The sequence below is a fragment of the Staurois parvus genome, unplaced genomic scaffold, assembly GCF_062004578.1.
Source record: "Staurois parvus isolate SC_StPar_1 unplaced genomic scaffold, SC_StPar_1.0 ptg000336l, whole genome shotgun sequence".
In the NCBI taxonomy this organism is placed as follows: domain Eukaryota; kingdom Metazoa; phylum Chordata; class Amphibia; order Anura; family Ranidae; genus Staurois; species Staurois parvus.
In genome coordinates, this window is record NW_028318132.1 from 254804 (window position 1) to 272472 (window position 17669).

The following is a 17669-nucleotide window of genomic DNA, read 5'->3' on the forward strand; positions in this document are numbered from 1 at the left end:
GGAAGCAATACAAAGACCAGGATACTTTTTCATACAAGCACATGGTACAGCAGGCACATATCAGGAATATGAAATATTCTGTTTACTTATTCTTTAAGTGTCAAATATTGCCGTTTAGAAGTCATACCCTTTTAACATCTTAAAGTGTAACTAAAGGCAATTTTTTTCATTTTGGATAGAGTAAGGGAGGGTTATCATCGAAAGTAAAAGAAAATCCTAAATTATGGGTTAACAGCGGAACAGTAAGTAGGAAAATCTTCCAATGGTGGGCACTAATTCTGGTGACCCACTGTCAGGTTTTTTTTTTTTTTTGCCCACTGTGTACCATTGGGGAGATTTTCCTTTACTTCCTATCCCATATTTAAAACAGGATGTGAGAGAAAATACATCCAAAGTGAGGGAATTTGCGGTGTCACCAGGTGGGTCACCAGAATTAGTGCCCGCCATTGGAAGATTTCCCCTCTTACTGTTCCGCTGTCAACCCAAAATGTAGGATTTTCTTTGACTTTCGATAACAGTAAACATCTTGATCTTGACTGTTTATTTTTCAGGATAAGTTACATTCACCTCATGGCTCACTTCCGAATGCACACACAGATTAAAAACCAAACCGCTGCACTAATCAGCGGCTTTCGGTCCATCATTCGGCCTGAGTGGATACGCATGTTTTCTGCTCCAGAACTGCAGCGTCTTATATCAGGGGACAATGCTGAGATTGACCTGGATGATCTGAAGTAAGTTAAATACATATGTCACTGAGGCATTTAGCATTACATTTCATTGTTCAAAGAAAGGTTTTATTTTGAACTAAATACAAAACTGTGATATAATCTGTGTGTAAACAGTTAATTTATCTGTACTGCTCCCTTTTAGTCTGTTAAAGTGTATGTATAGCCATAAGCCAGTTTTAGATTTGAGAATTGTCACAGTCGCTACCAGTTTATTTTTTCTTGACTGTGTATCATTGGGGACATTTCCCTTCACTTCCTGTCCCAGAGATAGGAAGTTAGAGGAAATCTCCCAGAACAGGTGTCTGTTCTTATTTCTTGATCTGGGGACAGCTGTAAAATTTTGGATTTCTCCCCACTGTCTTTACCAGTAACAATGTTCAGCAGGACAAAGAGAGGGGCAAATCTCCCCAATAGGAACATCAGCGGAAAAAAATTTGACAGAGGATATAACATTTACCTACTTTCTCCAAAACTGAATAAAAGTGTTGCTTAGAGATACACTTTAGCCACTTCCCTTCCACCCACAGCCTATAAACAGCGGATGGGAAGCAGCGCTAAAGCTAATGTACTTGTACGTCACCGCACATCGGTGGCTCCTATGCAGCTCACAGAGCATGCACCCAGAAGCCCGGTGATCCATGTGTCACCTGGACACAGCAGATCACACTACTGCTGTGTCCTAGTGATCATATGGTGTTTTACCATGTGATTGCTGTATCCAATCACAGCAATCACATTGTAAATATGCCAAACCGAAAGTAAAGATTGGTTCTCTCTACTCTCACACAGATCGGCTGTGAGAGTAGAAAGAACCATTGCTGCAGCCTGTGAGTGTACACTGCCTGTCACAGTGCATGTTCACTCAAAGACTGCAGTGCTAACCAGCCCGTGTCCCTGATCACTCCCCCAGTGTAGTAATAAATAAACAATGCAGCTAGCACCTGTCACTTGTCACAATGTCACCAGTGCTCACAATAACATTGTCATACACTATACCAACGTTCTGATCACCACCATACCCCATACCAGCACCCTGAACACCGCCATACCAGAGCCTTGATCACCGTCATACACCATACCAGAGCCTGATCACCGCCATGTGCCATACCAGAGCCCTGACAACCATTATACATCATACCAGTGCCCCGATCACCACCATGCGCCATAATAGGGTTCTGATCACCCCATACCAGCGTCCTGATCACTGCTATACCCCATACCAGCATCCTGATTACCGCCATACACCATATCAGCGTCCTGATCACCGCCACACCCCATATCAGTGTCCTGATCACCACCATACCCCATACCAGCGTCCTGATCATTGGCATACCCCATACCAGCATCCTGATCATCGCCATACCTTATACCAGTGTTCTGATCACACCATACCCCATCTAGTGTCCTGATCACTGCCATACATCATACCAGCATCCAGCATTTTAGGGTCCCAGCTGATCAATTTTCAAATATATATCCCATAGTTTGTAGACTCTATAACTTTCACCCAGTGTTTATAATAATAAACACTGATTTGTATTTTTACCCAAAAAATGTAGCGGAATACATTTTGCCCTAAGAAAGATTATTATTTGCAAAATTTTACAACAAAAACTAACTTCCCCTGCAAGGCAATGTCACAATGTGCTAGTATGCATTGCATATTAGCACATTATGTGACAATTACCTTAAAACAAAGCCCTCCAATGGTGCGCTATCACCGCTGACAGGGCTTCCACCTTCACCCAGTCCTTCTTCCAGATTTGCGGGCTCTGGCGGCTTGAATGGCTGAGCCGCGATGATGTCACTCCAGTGCGGTTGCAAGGGAGTCACTGTTTTTATCACACAGCTCTGAAGGAATGGCACTGGTATGCCGTTCCTTCAGAGCGCATGCGCCGGTGCTACTACACAAGTAAATATCTCCTAAACGGTGCACGTTTAGGTGATATTTACAGTACTTATAGGTAACTCTTATTATAGGCTTACCTGAAGGGACAAGCACACAAACAGGCTTTACTACCACTTTAAATACCATCAAAAGAAAGCTAAAAATTTCATATAGGTTCAGTGTTGCATGACTGAGTAATAGTCACTCAAAGTGTGACAGATGAAAACTGAATATTGGGCTGGAAGGGGGTGAAATTGTCGAGATTTGAAGTGGTTAAATGTAAACTGAAAGGATTTGCATTCATCTGTTTGATGAATGCAAAAAAATACTAAGTGATCTTGCAAGAAATCCAGTGCTGACCAGTGCTCTTTTTAGTGTTATCTCAGTTAGTCTTGCCTTTCTGCTTTGATACTTTTATGAACTACAGAACACTTCCCTTATGTTATGGAGATCAGGAGAGGGAGAATTGTTTGATAATTCTAACATAGTCAGCATCCTAGGGTGACAACACTGCTCCTCTATAAATACAGTACAGTGAGTATTGTCATCCTAATATTAATACCTGATCTATACGTGCTCACACTGTTTGAACATATTTTTGTTAACAGGAAGCACACAGTGTACTATGGAGGGTTCCATGGCAGTCACAGAGTCATTATCTGGCTGTGGGATATTCTAGCCAATGATTTTACCTCTGAGGAAAAAGCCATGTTTCTAAAGGTATGAGAGTATAACACAGACTTATCAATAATTCCCACATTACTTGTCTATGAATTTATGGCACTGTCTTTGTTGTTTTTTCTTTTTATTCAGTTTATCACAAGTTGTTCCCGCCCTCCTCTGCTTGGCTTTGCCTACCTCAAACCGCCATTTTCTATTCGCTGTGTAGAAGTATCAGATGATCAGGTGAGGAACTAATACATACTTTAGACTAGAGTACCTACATGATATCAAGCATAGATTGAACTGCATAGCCTCTGATATGATGTAATAATGATTACCACAGCTAGCTCATTGTGTCATTGTATCTTACGTGTTGGAAGCGTCAACACATGTACCAGTGTCTAGCTAGAGCTACAATGGTTCCTATGCACATTTTGAGTAACAGAACTATATTCATTTTTGGAGGTACCCTTACTCATTCTTTGTTAGAATGGCAGCATTCAGATCAGACAAAGCTCTGGCACTCTTTGCTAGTAACAGGGTTTGCCTACTCCGTCCTGTTTCGCATACATTCTTATTGGTAAGTGAGGCAGCCCACCATAGTGATAGGCCAATAGGAATGTTTGAGGGTAGGACGTAGAGGACAAGCTTTTAGAAAAACTTGGCTTCCAGGCAGAGGTATATTTACTACAAGGCATTTGCCTAAGGTGGCAATTTTCAGGGGGGCAGCACTGGCATATCTACATCCTTTCACTTCATACCTCCTAGCAGTTTAAATAGTTTGGAATGCACTCAGAAAAAAAACTTTATGTGAAGTAAAATGTACCTCTTTTCTATTTCTAGGATACTGGGGACACCTTAGGCAGTGTGCTGCGTGGTTTTTTTACTATTAGGAAACGAGAGCCAGGGGGTCGTCTGCCCACTTCATCTACCTGCTTCAACCTTCTCAAACTTCCAAACTACAGCAAGAAAGCAATCCTGAGAGAGAAGCTCCGCTATGCTATCAGCATGAACACTGGCTTTGAACTGTCTTAGCACTTGTTTATGGACTTCATTGTTAATATTGTTTCTCAACGGTATGGATTCTCTGCCTTATGGCAGCACAGTGTATTCTATATTTGCTGTGGTGTCATCGCAGAGATGTCAGAATCACACTATTTTAAATATGCAGTTTATGTATATTGCATGATTTAAGTCCTCAGGTTGCAGACACTGGAGCTTATCTATGGATGTGTCTGAAAGCAGAACTATATGTGTTCACCCTAGCCTCCAGATTATTTCCTTCATGGGCTGTTCCACAATGGAAAAAGGCAGCTGTATTCTATAGGTTGCTATGGCCAACACTGCTCTTTGGGATGCTTGCAAAATAACTCCCAAAGCATTTTATTTATAAAATGAGCACAAAATTCCTATATTTGAAATCTGTGACTTTCTTCTACAGTGTTGAAAATTATGATGTATTTTTTGAAGCCCAGATGTAGCCAAAACATTAATTTTTTTTATTTTTTTTATTTTGACTAGCGTAAACCCCAGTTGGGTTTTTAATGCTGTATGTGACATTGTTGTCCTCAAAGGAAGCAATGTGGTTAAACCCAAATCACAGATTGAAGATATAAACCTTCTCAGCTCTACTGAAATCAAGTGTGTTATTGTTCTCTGATCCCCGAGAAACTCTCCTGCCCTTATATTCCACACAGGAAGTTAGGATAAATCACCCTGTGAGGTCACAAACAGCAATAAAATGATAAAGATTCTAACCTTTGTCACCCTATCAATGGCAAAAAATGAAACTGCAATCATAAGCCATAAGAAGGACTTGTTAGCAGAATCTTAAGTTTGTTATTGGATACAGTGTTAGGCAAAAAAAAAATATACATATGTTTTTAGCTTTTTATAAGGCTGAGTTGTCATGTAAAGACTTCTACATACATTTAGGACAATGCTGGTGTGCTAGTATCATCCTTGATGTAGTAAGTATATATTAACTAAGGAAAAACAGACATACCCAGGAATCACTACAAGCGATTAGTTATCAGTGGACAGAAACAGGAGGTACTGAGAGTTCCAAGGAGGGTACAGGAACTCGTGAAGCTCACAATGAAGGCAAGGAAATATCAAGTGGATGTTACATCGTCTTACTGTGTGTACATTTACTGATAAATATTATTTTAAGCTATTTATTGATATTTCAGTAAATGGATTGGAGCTGGCTCCCTCCTTTAAGTAGTAGTGTGGGCTTTATTTTGTTACTGTAGAAATATGTATTCTTCTCTGTTATGAAAATGTTCATAATTCATTCATGTGATCACCACTGAAGAGTCATGCCCACGCATTGTGTCTTATTTTTCCTGTTCTTTCAAAACTTTATTCATATTATCAAGAAAAGCAAGTTCCCATCTGTCTTTTTTTAGTATACTATTTTGTCTTTCTTTAGAAAATTAGCTTATGTATGTTTTATCTCAAGCAACCCTAGGCTGCAAATGATAGTTACTCTATTCAACCATTTTTAGCCATTTTGGGCAACAATCTCAGGTCTGTAGAGTAAGTCAGAAACCCACCAGCCAGCACTTCTTAGGGGTAACTTAGTTGTACAGGTTAGGAAACCTGATCTGTTCGCAACTGACCTCCTTCCAGATAAGCAGTACTGGCAGCCCCCACCACCATCATCATCATCATCAAAGGAATAAATACAAATTCTTGGCTATGCTAGATCACCTCCTGCACTCCTTTGCCTAAGGGTACCTTCATCTATTGTAATTGGTCTGTGATCCTGGAGCTACAATTATGCTTTCTTTTGCACTGTTCCTCAAAAGCATTTATTTTACTGAGATGTAAAAAGCAGTAGATCACCCCCCAGAAAAAAAAGGAAAAAATCATGTTGTTGGGTTTCCCCTTTTTGGTTATATGGCTTTGGAAGGTTAAAGCATAATTCCACCCAAAATAGAGTTTTATGTGAAGTGAGTCAGAGTTCAACCCCACTCTGGTCTTTACTGACCTGCAGTTGGATTTCACTTTCAAGGTCCTGACATGCTAACCTCAACTGACCTGTAGAAAATTCATTAGATCAAAAGGGATATAGAAATCCTCCATAACGCACCTCTTAGTGGAATCTCAGTAGTAATATATGAAAAACTGGAATGTAGCAAGACAACTGACACTATTCTACTTCTCCCAGAACAGAAATCAATCTTGAGTGGAGATACCTTTTAGATTCCAGCCATTCTGCACCTAGTAGTATATTGTGGTTGTAGGTTTGCACAATAAATAGTTGGCAATCTCAGGGCAGATGAGGAAAGATGAAGCTGGTCTACCTAATGTAGGCATTTCGGTTAGTGGATAATAATATACAGCATTGTCTTTCATTGAAAGCCTCTCCAGTGCCTGTAATGGAAAGCATTTGTGTCAGTATATGGCTTTCTTGCTTTCTCCATCCAAACAAACCTGATACACTGAGTGCTTCAGACTGCCATAGTATTTTTTTTTGTTTTAGCCAGGTATTTTCTAACCATATATAATGACCTGCTGTAGCACATTGGGCTACAAAACAGTGGTTATGTTTTCAGGCCTCACCTTCTGACATATTTTTCATCATATATAAATGGCACAAATATCATAAGTAAAATTACATTATCATAGAACATAAATACATTCAAAAGGAAATATTTGCAAAACTTATCTGAAGCCAGTCTAATATCAAAAGGTGCTTTTATCTTAGTTTCATTAAAAGGAGCTTACCACTAACTGCTGAAGGGCTTAAATCTTTGAGTGCTAGATGTCCAGAAAGCAGCACCCTCTTACTGTGTAAAGAGGAATGACCTGCCGTCATTATCCGCTTGTAAAAATGCTACAAAAATAAATTATTAGGTGATATACTGTAAAATAACACTTTATTGTGCTTCGCAATGTATTTAATGTCCTCTTATTTAAAATAAAGTACTTGTTTGCTATGTTCCCTTTAATGTGCCTAAATTAATATATTCAGATCTTGTGGTACTTTAAAGATACACCATCACCTTGTTCATTCAGAACAAAGCAACATTGTCTTTGTGTATGACCCCCCTAATTCCTGATGCTCAATTTGTCAGCATTTCCTCCATCACAGATGGTACTAAAATCCACATTGTTGGCTGCAGTCTGACACTAAAAGGAGCAGTGGTGTTACATCCTCAGGCATGTGACAGTGCTTGGGCCTAACAATTGGATGCTAAACCTGACCACTCTCAAAAGGGGAAGATCACATTCTTCCTCTATACCCAGAAGCACTGGGTATTTTTTTTCGCCAGAGGAAGGAGTGATACAGATAAATGGGTTTTAAACCAAATTTAGGTACTGATAAGGTCACGGCAAAGCTGTAAATGTATTTAATTGGTGTAACATATCTTAACGTATACATTTACATTTTGGCCAAAAATAATAAATGCACATTTTGTTGCAGTTAAAAAATGTGCATTTATTATTATTGGTTGCAGGAGGCTGTAAAGCATTGTACCAGAGATCAGTAGATCGCTGGTGCCATGCAGGCCTCCTGCAGACCTGTCAGTATATTTGCTTGCCTGTACAGGATGTACAGGCAAGCAGATATACTGAAAGGAAGATTCAATTAACTACCATGGCGCTCCACAGTGCTGTGGTAGTTCATTGAGAACTACAAGCCTACAAATTCTGACTTATCGTTCATTCTCAGAACACTGTGAATAAATGATGCGACCGTGTGGACGGAGCCCCTCACAGCTGCGCTGTTGTTAAAAAGTGACAGCTGGTACAGGGAACTTCTCCCCGTACTTCTGTCACAAGGGGGGTGGGGATCGGACAGCATTGGGAACATGTTACATGTTCCACCCTAAAACAGGTGGAACATGTAGCATGTCCCCAAAAGTGAACTTATCCTTTACAGTAGAGCTATACTTACCTTCACTCCAGTGATGCGATGTCCCGGACCTCCCAACTGGCCGCTGACATCTTTAGACAGTCAGAATTCAGGTACCACTCCCCAGCAGCTTTCATTGGCTGGGCCAAGATGATGTCACTCCTGCACATGTGCATTCATTTCGGCATTGTACAATATAATGGGCTGCGTGTGTGCAGCTCATTGTGCAGAGGCAGACAGGCACGTAAGCACTTCTCTTCTGCATTAAAAATCCTGCCTGTTCCCCAACTTTATAATTTTTTTCTTAAATTTCCTCTTTATTATACCAGAACCAATACGATGTTATCTCCCTCATTAATTATGATATATAAATAATGTTGGAAACCTCTTTTCCTGGTTATACAAGTACTGTGTAGTGCATTTGGGTTGTCTCTGGGACAAAAAGTAAGGAAAAAGCCCTTTGATGAAGCGGTGTTGGGAAGGGGGGGGTGCTCACACTACAAAGGTAGTTTTGACATTTCCCCTAACTGCAGCTTTAATAATGCATGTAAAATGCAGGAAACCACAAGTGATAAGATGTGAGTCTAGGCTAGGAGCTCACAGACCCATACACCTGTGCAGGGGGTGTTTATATGCCCAGGTGATCCATGCAATCATCTGCAGCCAGCCTGTTAAAATCAATGACAGGCTGACAACTGGCTAGATTTTTACTGATCTTCATCTCTGAGTTAACATCTGTGTAGTACTGGTGCACAGCTCTGAATGCAGTCTTTGCCACGTGGGCAGATAAACATGGTCTTCTGCACAGGTGTACAGATCCATGCACCTATGTGCATGAGCCTTAAGACAGCATGTACAGCTACTGCCCTATTTAGTTAAAGTGGTATTAAACCCCAAAACAAAAATGTATTTATTTATATTGTAGCCTATCAATTCGTAAAGGTGATGGGTGCATTAGTTTTCTTTTCTAGCCTTTTTTCTATTAGCCCAGCTATAGACATTTCAAGTCTCCACTGGTTCAGCAGGAACTGGACAAGATTTAAACCATGTGTGGGCAGGCTGAATGTACCAAGTTGATTGATTGATCGATTGATCGATCAACTTGGGTACAACCAGGCTGCAGGAGTTTACCTGTGATTATTGGTAGCGGCTTCTCCTGGCAGGGACTGCTTCCCCCCACGCCAGGAGAATACAATGGCTCAGCAGGAGGATTCCCCTGTCAACGCTGTCTGTCATGGCTGCAGGAAAGAAATTCACTCTGTGTATGGCCAGCCTTATTTCCACCTGCCGAACCAACCAGTAAGTCTGGTATTTTTCAACTTTCTTTAACAGACCAAGTTGTCCAACAAAAGTGCCAGAGAATTATGACAAACCATTTGAGACTGACGGGTGCTTACAATGATCAACTTTTATTCATTTATGTAAAACCTTTATCCCAAAAGGAAAAAAATGTTACTGTAACTTCAGGGGGTGCTTAACCCCTTTGAAGACAGAGGGCCACTTCAGTGATTTGGTAACCAGTCATGGCCCACAATGAAATGAAATGGTTCAGAATTTAGAATTATATATTTTAATAGCATAATGAACATTTTCTCCCCTCTGCCACTGAATGCCGGTGGGAGGGAGAAGAGGAGAAGCTGGTTTTCCTGTATATGCTGCATACCTCCCTACTTTTTAGGACAGGAATGAGGGACACCTATTAGCAAAAGTATGTAGACCACCACCACCACCACGCCCCCTTAAAGGAGAGTTATACAAAAAAATGATTAGTTAAACCCACAAGTGTTTTTTTTTTAATAACTACAATTCCTTTATACTGGCTTTTTTCTGTGTGAAAGCAGCCTAATAATCCTTATTTTAAAGTGATAATAAGCCAGTTGCTGAGCCCTTTTCTCTTCCATCTTCTGCTGGCATTGCTAGGCTGTTAGAAAGATCCTAGACGAAGTGCGCTTGGTATCACTCCACCTGCGACAGGAGCCAGTGCTACAATGGAAGCATCGGCTTATGTGGCTCCTCCTCCCTCCACGCTCGCTTGCTCCCTCTATTGCCAGTACTGGCTCCATGCACTGATGCTCTGGGATGGTGGGTTGGTAACCCGCGATCTGGGCTTGCTGACCTACTATCCCTGACCATGAGGTCGCGGGCCACATCAGAAGGCTCTGAGGACCATTGAGCACTCCTGCTGTAATTGCTTATAAAGTGTTATCCAGGGCCATCTTTAAGGAGGGGAATAAGAGGCAGCTGCCCTGGGCACAGTCGTTGTGGGGCACAAAGCAGTTGCCCCATACTTGCCAACTGTTCCAGTTTACATGCCCTTGTCCCTTGAAGTTCTTCATCCCACACTGTGCCCTGTCATTTATGCTGACCAGCTCTGTCCTATTGTCATGACTCACATGCTGACCTGCAGATGGTGTCATCATTTACATGAACATAACTGGCATTCATATGTAAATAGAGGTGGGTCAGCAAGTCCATATGTAAATAGCGGGGGGCATTCATATGTAAATATAATGTTTATATTATGCCCCCCTGAGGTTGAGGCCACCATTACCTCTGCTGGATGCTGCCTACAGGGGAGATAAATAGGGGCATGCTTGAAGTCAGTCCTGCCTGCAACTGTGGTCACTGAGCCTACCATCAGCCTGTTCTATAAAGGTATGCAAAGTGTGAAATTAAAGTTTGGGGTGCACAGGTGAGCAAGGAGTGGATATATAGAGGTAAGGAAGGTGGGTACAAAGATGAGCAGAGGTGGCATGCAGAGTTAAGGTGGTGGGGAGGTTACAGTGAAGAGGATAGGGAAGGTATGGGGTGCAGAGGTTAGCAGGGAAATTTAGGATGTAAAGGTATACTTACAGGGTTGATAAACTTGTACGGCAGCCCATTCATTTTAGTGGGCTGCTCTATGCGCTAAAACGCGGGAAATAAATTCCCCGGCCCGTTTTCAAAATCACACAGAGCCGCAGCCCTGTGAATTTTGGTGCATGTGGAAATGCGCACGTCAGCAGTTGCATGAGGGTGTCATTAACAATTATTAACACTGCTGTGTATCTGCTAAAGGGCAGCACATTTCTGTGGTGTCAGGAAAGCAATTTTGCATGTGTTCCCGACACGCACAAATGTGAACATAGTCTACATGACTCAATTACATGGTCAGTGTATATCTTCTCATTACATTGGGCTTGGTGTAGAATTCTTTCATTCATACTAGTGGTCAGTGTGGATGTCCCCCTTACGTTGGTGGTCAGTGTAAATCCCTCCTCACATTGGTGGTCACTGTGAATGGTCCTATTTCATTAGTGGTAAGTGTAAATCCCTCTTACAATGATGGCCATTGTAGAAATTCCTCTTTATATTGGTAGTTGGTAAAAAAATCCTAACTTGTGGTCAGTGTCGAATCCTGCCTTTCAGTGGTGGTCCATGTAGAATCCCCCCTTAAATTGGTTGCCAGTGTAAATTCTACCTTACATTGGTGGCCAGTGTAGAAATGTATTGGTTGTTTGTGTAAAATCCCCCATTACATTGGTTGTCAGTGTAAATTTTTCATTACATTGGTGGTAAGTGCAGAATTGCCATTACATTGGTAGTTAATGTAAATCCCCTCTTACGTTGGTGGTCGATGTAGAAATGTCACCTCCCATTCCCATCCAGCACTGCCACAATGGTAGCACCCAGATGTTGTAGAGTTCCCCTTTAAACTCTAACACTTCTAGCAGCTTATCATTGTAGAAACAAGGTTTTTTGGCTCATCTTCCCCCCTCCCTTATTTCCTGTGTATGGGTCTGTAGCTGGTATTTCTTATCTCTAGCTGCTGGCCAAGGTTGTTCTGCAGAGTTTAGGAAGCCTTTTGAGTGTATAGAAAGTAGGAAAGGAATGTAAGCCTTGTGATGTAATTGTTGGTATATACGCTTGTAAGAAGTTTTCTATAACTCACTTAGCAGATGAGGGCACAAACCATCTGTTGAGTCAATACAGCGCTGTTTTTAATAAATCAGGTGCTTCCTTCAGAAGTCCGAGTCCGGAGTTTTCCTGATTTGGGGGAAATTGCTACTACACCACTGACCCTACCCACCCCAAGCACTGCCACTGATTCCATCCTCCCACCAGCACTGCCACTTATCCATCCATCCACCATTGCCACCGATCCTATCAACCCCCCAGCACTGCCACTGATCACAGTAATGATGCACAGTGAACAGCAATCAGTGAACAGCAATAATGTGCAGTAACCTCTAGCAACCAGTGAGTGGTAATGATGTGCAGTAACTTCTAGCAAGCAAACAGTGAACAGTAGTGATCTGCTGTAATCTCTAGCAACCAATTAGTAAGCAATAATGATGTGCAGTAACCTCTAGCAACCAATTATTGAGCAGTAATGATGTGCAATACCCTCTAGCAGCCAACCAGTGAGCGGTAATGATGTGCAGTAACCTCTAGCAACCAATCAGTGACCAGTCATGATGTGCAGTAACCTCTATCAATCAGTGAGAAGTAATAATGGCAGAAACCTCCAGCAACCAATCAGCAAGCAGAAATCATGTGCTGTAACCTCTAGCAACTAATTAGTGAGCTGTAATGTGTGCTGTAAACTCTACCAACCAGTCAGTGAGTGGTAATGATATGCCGTAACCTCTGGCTACCAATTGAAATTGTTGCCTGATCTGCTAAATAAACTGATTTTCAGTCTAGCTGTTATTTATTGTATGTCTCAGAGCAGGTGGAGAGTGAAATTGCATGGAGGGGCCCATGAAAATGTTTGCCCAGGGTCCAATCAATATTAAAGATGGTCCTGTTATCGGGCGTTCAACTTTATTTGTTAGTCCAGGCCACTGGACACAGTCTAACACTACGCTACCCCAAGACTGACAATGCTGCTGTCCAAAGCCTACTGATGAAGTTCGTCTTACCGGATGTAACGTGTATAGGGGGAGAAGCTTTGCTGATGATGTCATCCTGTGGCCATATTAGAATTGTTGAGTGGTGAGACCGGTACAGAGAAATGTAATTTTACCTTCTGAAGCACTGTATATAGTACATTGAGTATTTATTTTATTCTGTGAGTGTTTTTAACCCTTTCTTAGCGATATTAAAAGCATACAGAGAGCACTATTAGTCCTCTTTTTGTCTTCCATATACTTAACATTTGTGTGAGCTGTGAGCGAGGTGGAGAGAAGCAGAGTGTGGAAACCCGGGATCCTGCATCAGCCCAGAGGGTGGGTGAAAGTGCTTCTGACCTCATATTATTTTAAGAGGTCATAGCAGGAGGTGGGCATTCAGTTCTAACATGTGATGGAATGCACGCATGGTACAATAGATGACTGAGAGAATTTTCTTCACACCTGTCACAGTGGTGATTGGCAGAATTTTGTGGTTTTCTGGATTCTATGATATTCATTGTGGACATTTATTGATAGTATCATTTTGAAATGTTTTCTGAAAGGTATGCTATTTATGCATTTATGTTTTCCAAAGGTGTCTTCTTTATTACTTCATCCAGAATACAGACACCATAAGGGCCTGTTCGCATTCCATGTGCCTTTCCCACACCACCTTTGCAATCTGCTGCGGGTGCCAATACGTTGTTAATGGCACCCCAAAAGCAGCTCACAAATGCAGTATGTTTGCGGACACCAACTTGCATGGTATTTTAGTACCTTGTTATTTGGTGCGGTGTGTTTTTCAAAAGCAGTGCATGTACTACTGTAGTAGCAATTTTGGAAAACCAGGGAACTCCGGACACAGACTTGAGGAAAACAAGTTATTTATCCAAACAGCGTTGAGTGACCCAACCAGGTTCATGCCTGCAAAGCCTAGTGAGTTGTATTTACTTCTTATTAGCGTATATACCAATGATTACATCACAATGCATATTTTTCCTCTTTCACTTTCTATACATTCAAGAGACTTTCTAAACTCTACAGAATGTAACCTTGAATAGCAGCTGCAGATAAGGGTACTAGCTGCAGACTAGTACACATTACTCACAGGAAAAAAGGGAGGGGGAGAGTGAGCTGAAAACCTTGCTTTTGCAAACAGAGGCTGCTAGAACTGTTAGAGTTTAAAGGGGAACTCTGCAATATGTGCTACCACACTACCTTTTGTGTGATTTGGAGCAAATTAAAGGGCTGCCAGAAAACACTGCAGGGGAACACACAGCAATGCAGACTGCATTCCTGTGCAATTCTGGTGTGAACCAGCCTTAAGACCAGAAGGTGTATTACTGGCAGGATCACCAGGTGAAAATAAAATTAGAAAAAAGCCTAGGGCTACATTTACATATATACTAGGGTTGCCACCGCATTTGAGCTGTTTCTGCACTTGCGTTTTTGCTGTGTTTTTAATGCGTTTTGCATTTCTTTCTTTTTTTTCTTTTTATTGTTGCCAGGCAGATTTAAAATGCAAAATGCATCACAAACGCATCAAAAACGTGGCAAAAATGTATCTAAAACACAGCAAAAACACAATACCTGCTTTTCTGCAGTGTTTCCATTGCAGTCTATAGAACCAACAATGCAACTTTTTGTGTTCAAAAAAGTCCCTGACCCCTTCCAAAAAACGCACTGGGTGAAAATGCATAGGTGTGAACATGTTCCGTAGGAAATCATGTTAAATGGACTGTACTGCATTTCTGCAAAACGCTGTAGAAAACACTTAAGCAGGCCATACATGGGTTGAATTCCGAATGATTTTTCGATTGAAAATCAAAAACATAGTTCGTTCTGTAATCCTATGGTACCACCAATGATTTCGAAAATCGGTAGTTTTTCACGAATTTTCCAACATGCCTGATAAACGAAATGGGGAGGAACCACAAAAATCATCCGGTGCCATTGCCCCAGTAACAGAGCAAAAATCGAAAATCTACCCATGTATGGCCGGTCTTAGGTGTGAACCTAGGGTAAAGTGGTAATTAAACTCACCTAGTGGCTCATATGTGTTAAATTAGCCTCAGAACCTGTGTAATTAATATGTTGTCGGTTTTAAAGGGATGAGGTGGTGAGTACCGGATTGTGTGTAAATCAGACGCATTCCTTCAGCTGCACAAAAGAATGCATGGGTGCCATTAACTCTTAAATCACCATGCGATTTCTGCGCGTCTCTGTTTAAAAAAAAGGTGCAGGGGCCTTTCCTTTGCAGAAAATGCAGGCAAAACAGCCAATTCAAATAAATGAGCTGCTATGCCCACCCACCATGGCATGCAAAGCCTCATACATGTGAACCGGGGGGTGAAAAAGAAAACGAATGCACCAAACCTAATGATTGGCAGGTTGCAATATATAACATTTTTTTTTGGTTTAATACTGCTTTAAATCTCTTCGTAACATGCATTAACCCATAGCAACTAGATCTGTGACTGTTGTAGAGCCCTTAATATTTCCAAATAAAAACAGCATTTTTCTCCAAAGATGTAATGTGTCAATAGTGAATTTTGTGGTTTACTTAACCTCCCTGGCGGTATGATTATTTCAGATTTTTGGTGCTGAAAGCGGTACCATTTTTTTGTAAGGAAATATGTATTTTTTTTTATTGTAGGCCTGTAATTTAGGAATAACTCACTTAACTCTGTCCGAACAAGAGTCTAGTAAACATCCCGGGTATGATAAAAATTGAAACACAAAATCATAAATTATAATTTAATAAATAATCATAAAAAATAATAATATAATAATAAAATTAAATTAAAAAATATAATCAAACCAAAAACACTGAAATTTGAAAATTAGCGCCAAGTTCACACATCGCTGAGCAAAGTCGCAGAATTGTTTTCAGTGTCTGATGACGAATTTCCCCACAAATCATCACTCAATTCTGCAAGTGGTTCTGATTTACTATCGCTGTTCTCTAGCTGGTCTAAACCCGCTTTTGACCTAAAGGGACACTTTTTGGACGCCATGGACTTTTCTAAGTTTCCAGGCAGACAGAACAGTAAAAATGCAGGCAGGGCACAGGACAAAGCACTAGGGACAAAATGTATGTGAAATGGTTTGAAACAGTAATGTTTTACTATGTAATAATAATTTTAAAAAAAATGAAATTTTTTTAAAAATTTAAAATTTGCTGCCGGTGCCCGTACGTCCCGACGTCACAGGGACCAGAACACGGAAGCCGGATGCCGGCATGGGCCGGAGGAGATGGCCGGGGACACTGCAGGGGACGCATCACGGGAGCGAAGGAGTGCTGCAGGGACTCCCTATGCAACGCTGCATGGTAAGCCTGAGTGTAGCTCGGGGTTACCGCTTTTGGTACTGAAACTCTACCCCGAGCTACACTCGGGAATACCTCCAGGGGGGTTAAACATAGAAACAGAAATGTGACAGCAGAAAAAGACTGAGTGGTCCATCGAGTTTGCCTGTTTTGTTATTTTATTTTTTGGGGGCGGGGGTGTTTTTTTAATTATTTTGTTTTTTTTTGTTGTTTTTTGTTTTATTTTGTCTTTGTTTGGTTTCTTTTTTTTGGGGGGGGGGTTGTTTTTGTTTTTTTGTTTTATTTTGTTTGGTTTCTTTTTTGTGGGGGGAGTTTTTTTTTTTAATTATTTTCTTGTTTTAACTTTTTTTGTCTGAGTATAGCAAGTTTGATGTTTGGAAACCATTCACTGTTGACTGGCTCACTACCTCTGCTGGGCGTTTATTCCAAACATCAACTTACATAATATAATCAGTTTGCCTGCATCCGTGTGAAGCTCCAAGTTTGTGGTTGCATATGGTTTGATGAGGGAAGTAAATGGGTTAATCAAACAGTTTGAACAAAGTTGCTCCTTATTGGCTTGTTAGGGATTGGATTTGTCACACAGACCTACTGGTTGGTTTGGTGTGGATGCACTGGGCTGTAGTAGCAGCTAGATGAGAATATATTCCTGAAGAGTCATTTTGTCAGGTTTAGAATTTGCTCAGCTATAATGTCATGGATGGTTAGGAAGACTGCTCTCAAGTACATGAAAATTCTAATGTTTTACGACTGTTGTAAATAACATTTAGTGGTTCATTTACTACTGAAAAATCTGGTGCAGCTCTGCATGGCAACCAATCAGCTTCCAGATTTTATTATTAAAGCTTAACTGAACAAGCTAAAATTAGAAGCTGATTGGCTGCCATGCACAGCTGCACCAGATTTTGCACTCTCCAGTTTCAGTAAATCTCCCCCTTTAGTATCTACTTGCAAATGTTGGTTTTTACATTGCCTTAGGTTGGGTTTAGTCTTGTCTTCTGTAACCTGCTGGTTACAATGTTCTACTTTTCCTGTAGAAAGTAGAGGTAACCGAGAAATGTAATGCTTAGAAAATGTATGCACTCCTATCATTGACTAGACATGGAGGATAGTATACAGACAAGTTTGTGTCATTTTTAAATCGGAATAAACCAGCAATAATGAAAACCAGAGCCTGGTTTGTGCCTGGACAGGAAATTTAAGATCTGGACAAAAACTTTTCTCTAGCCTGGAACATAGATATAAAAGAAAAAATGTGACATTAATAAATTTTTTTTTTCCAGGTCACTCTAAGCTAGCTCATGGATGGAAAAGGAAA

At 40.9% G+C, this 17669-nt stretch overlaps 1 protein-coding gene across 1 annotated transcript in view; it reads left to right on the plus strand.

Annotated features, from left to right (window-relative positions):
• Positions 1-7241, plus strand: part of UBE3B (ubiquitin protein ligase E3B) — a 58291-nt gene extending 51050 nt beyond the window's left edge. The window contains exons 25-28 of the mRNA XM_089684089.1: positions 552-734; positions 3228-3339; positions 3433-3525; positions 4126-7241. Of these exons, the coding sequence (XP_089540215.1) occupies positions 552-734; positions 3228-3339; positions 3433-3525; positions 4126-4317 (580 nt within the window). The 3' untranslated portion in view covers positions 4318-7241. The remainder of the gene's footprint in view (positions 1-551; positions 735-3227; positions 3340-3432; positions 3526-4125) is intronic.
• The last annotated feature ends 10428 nt before the right edge of the window (positions 7242-17669 follow it).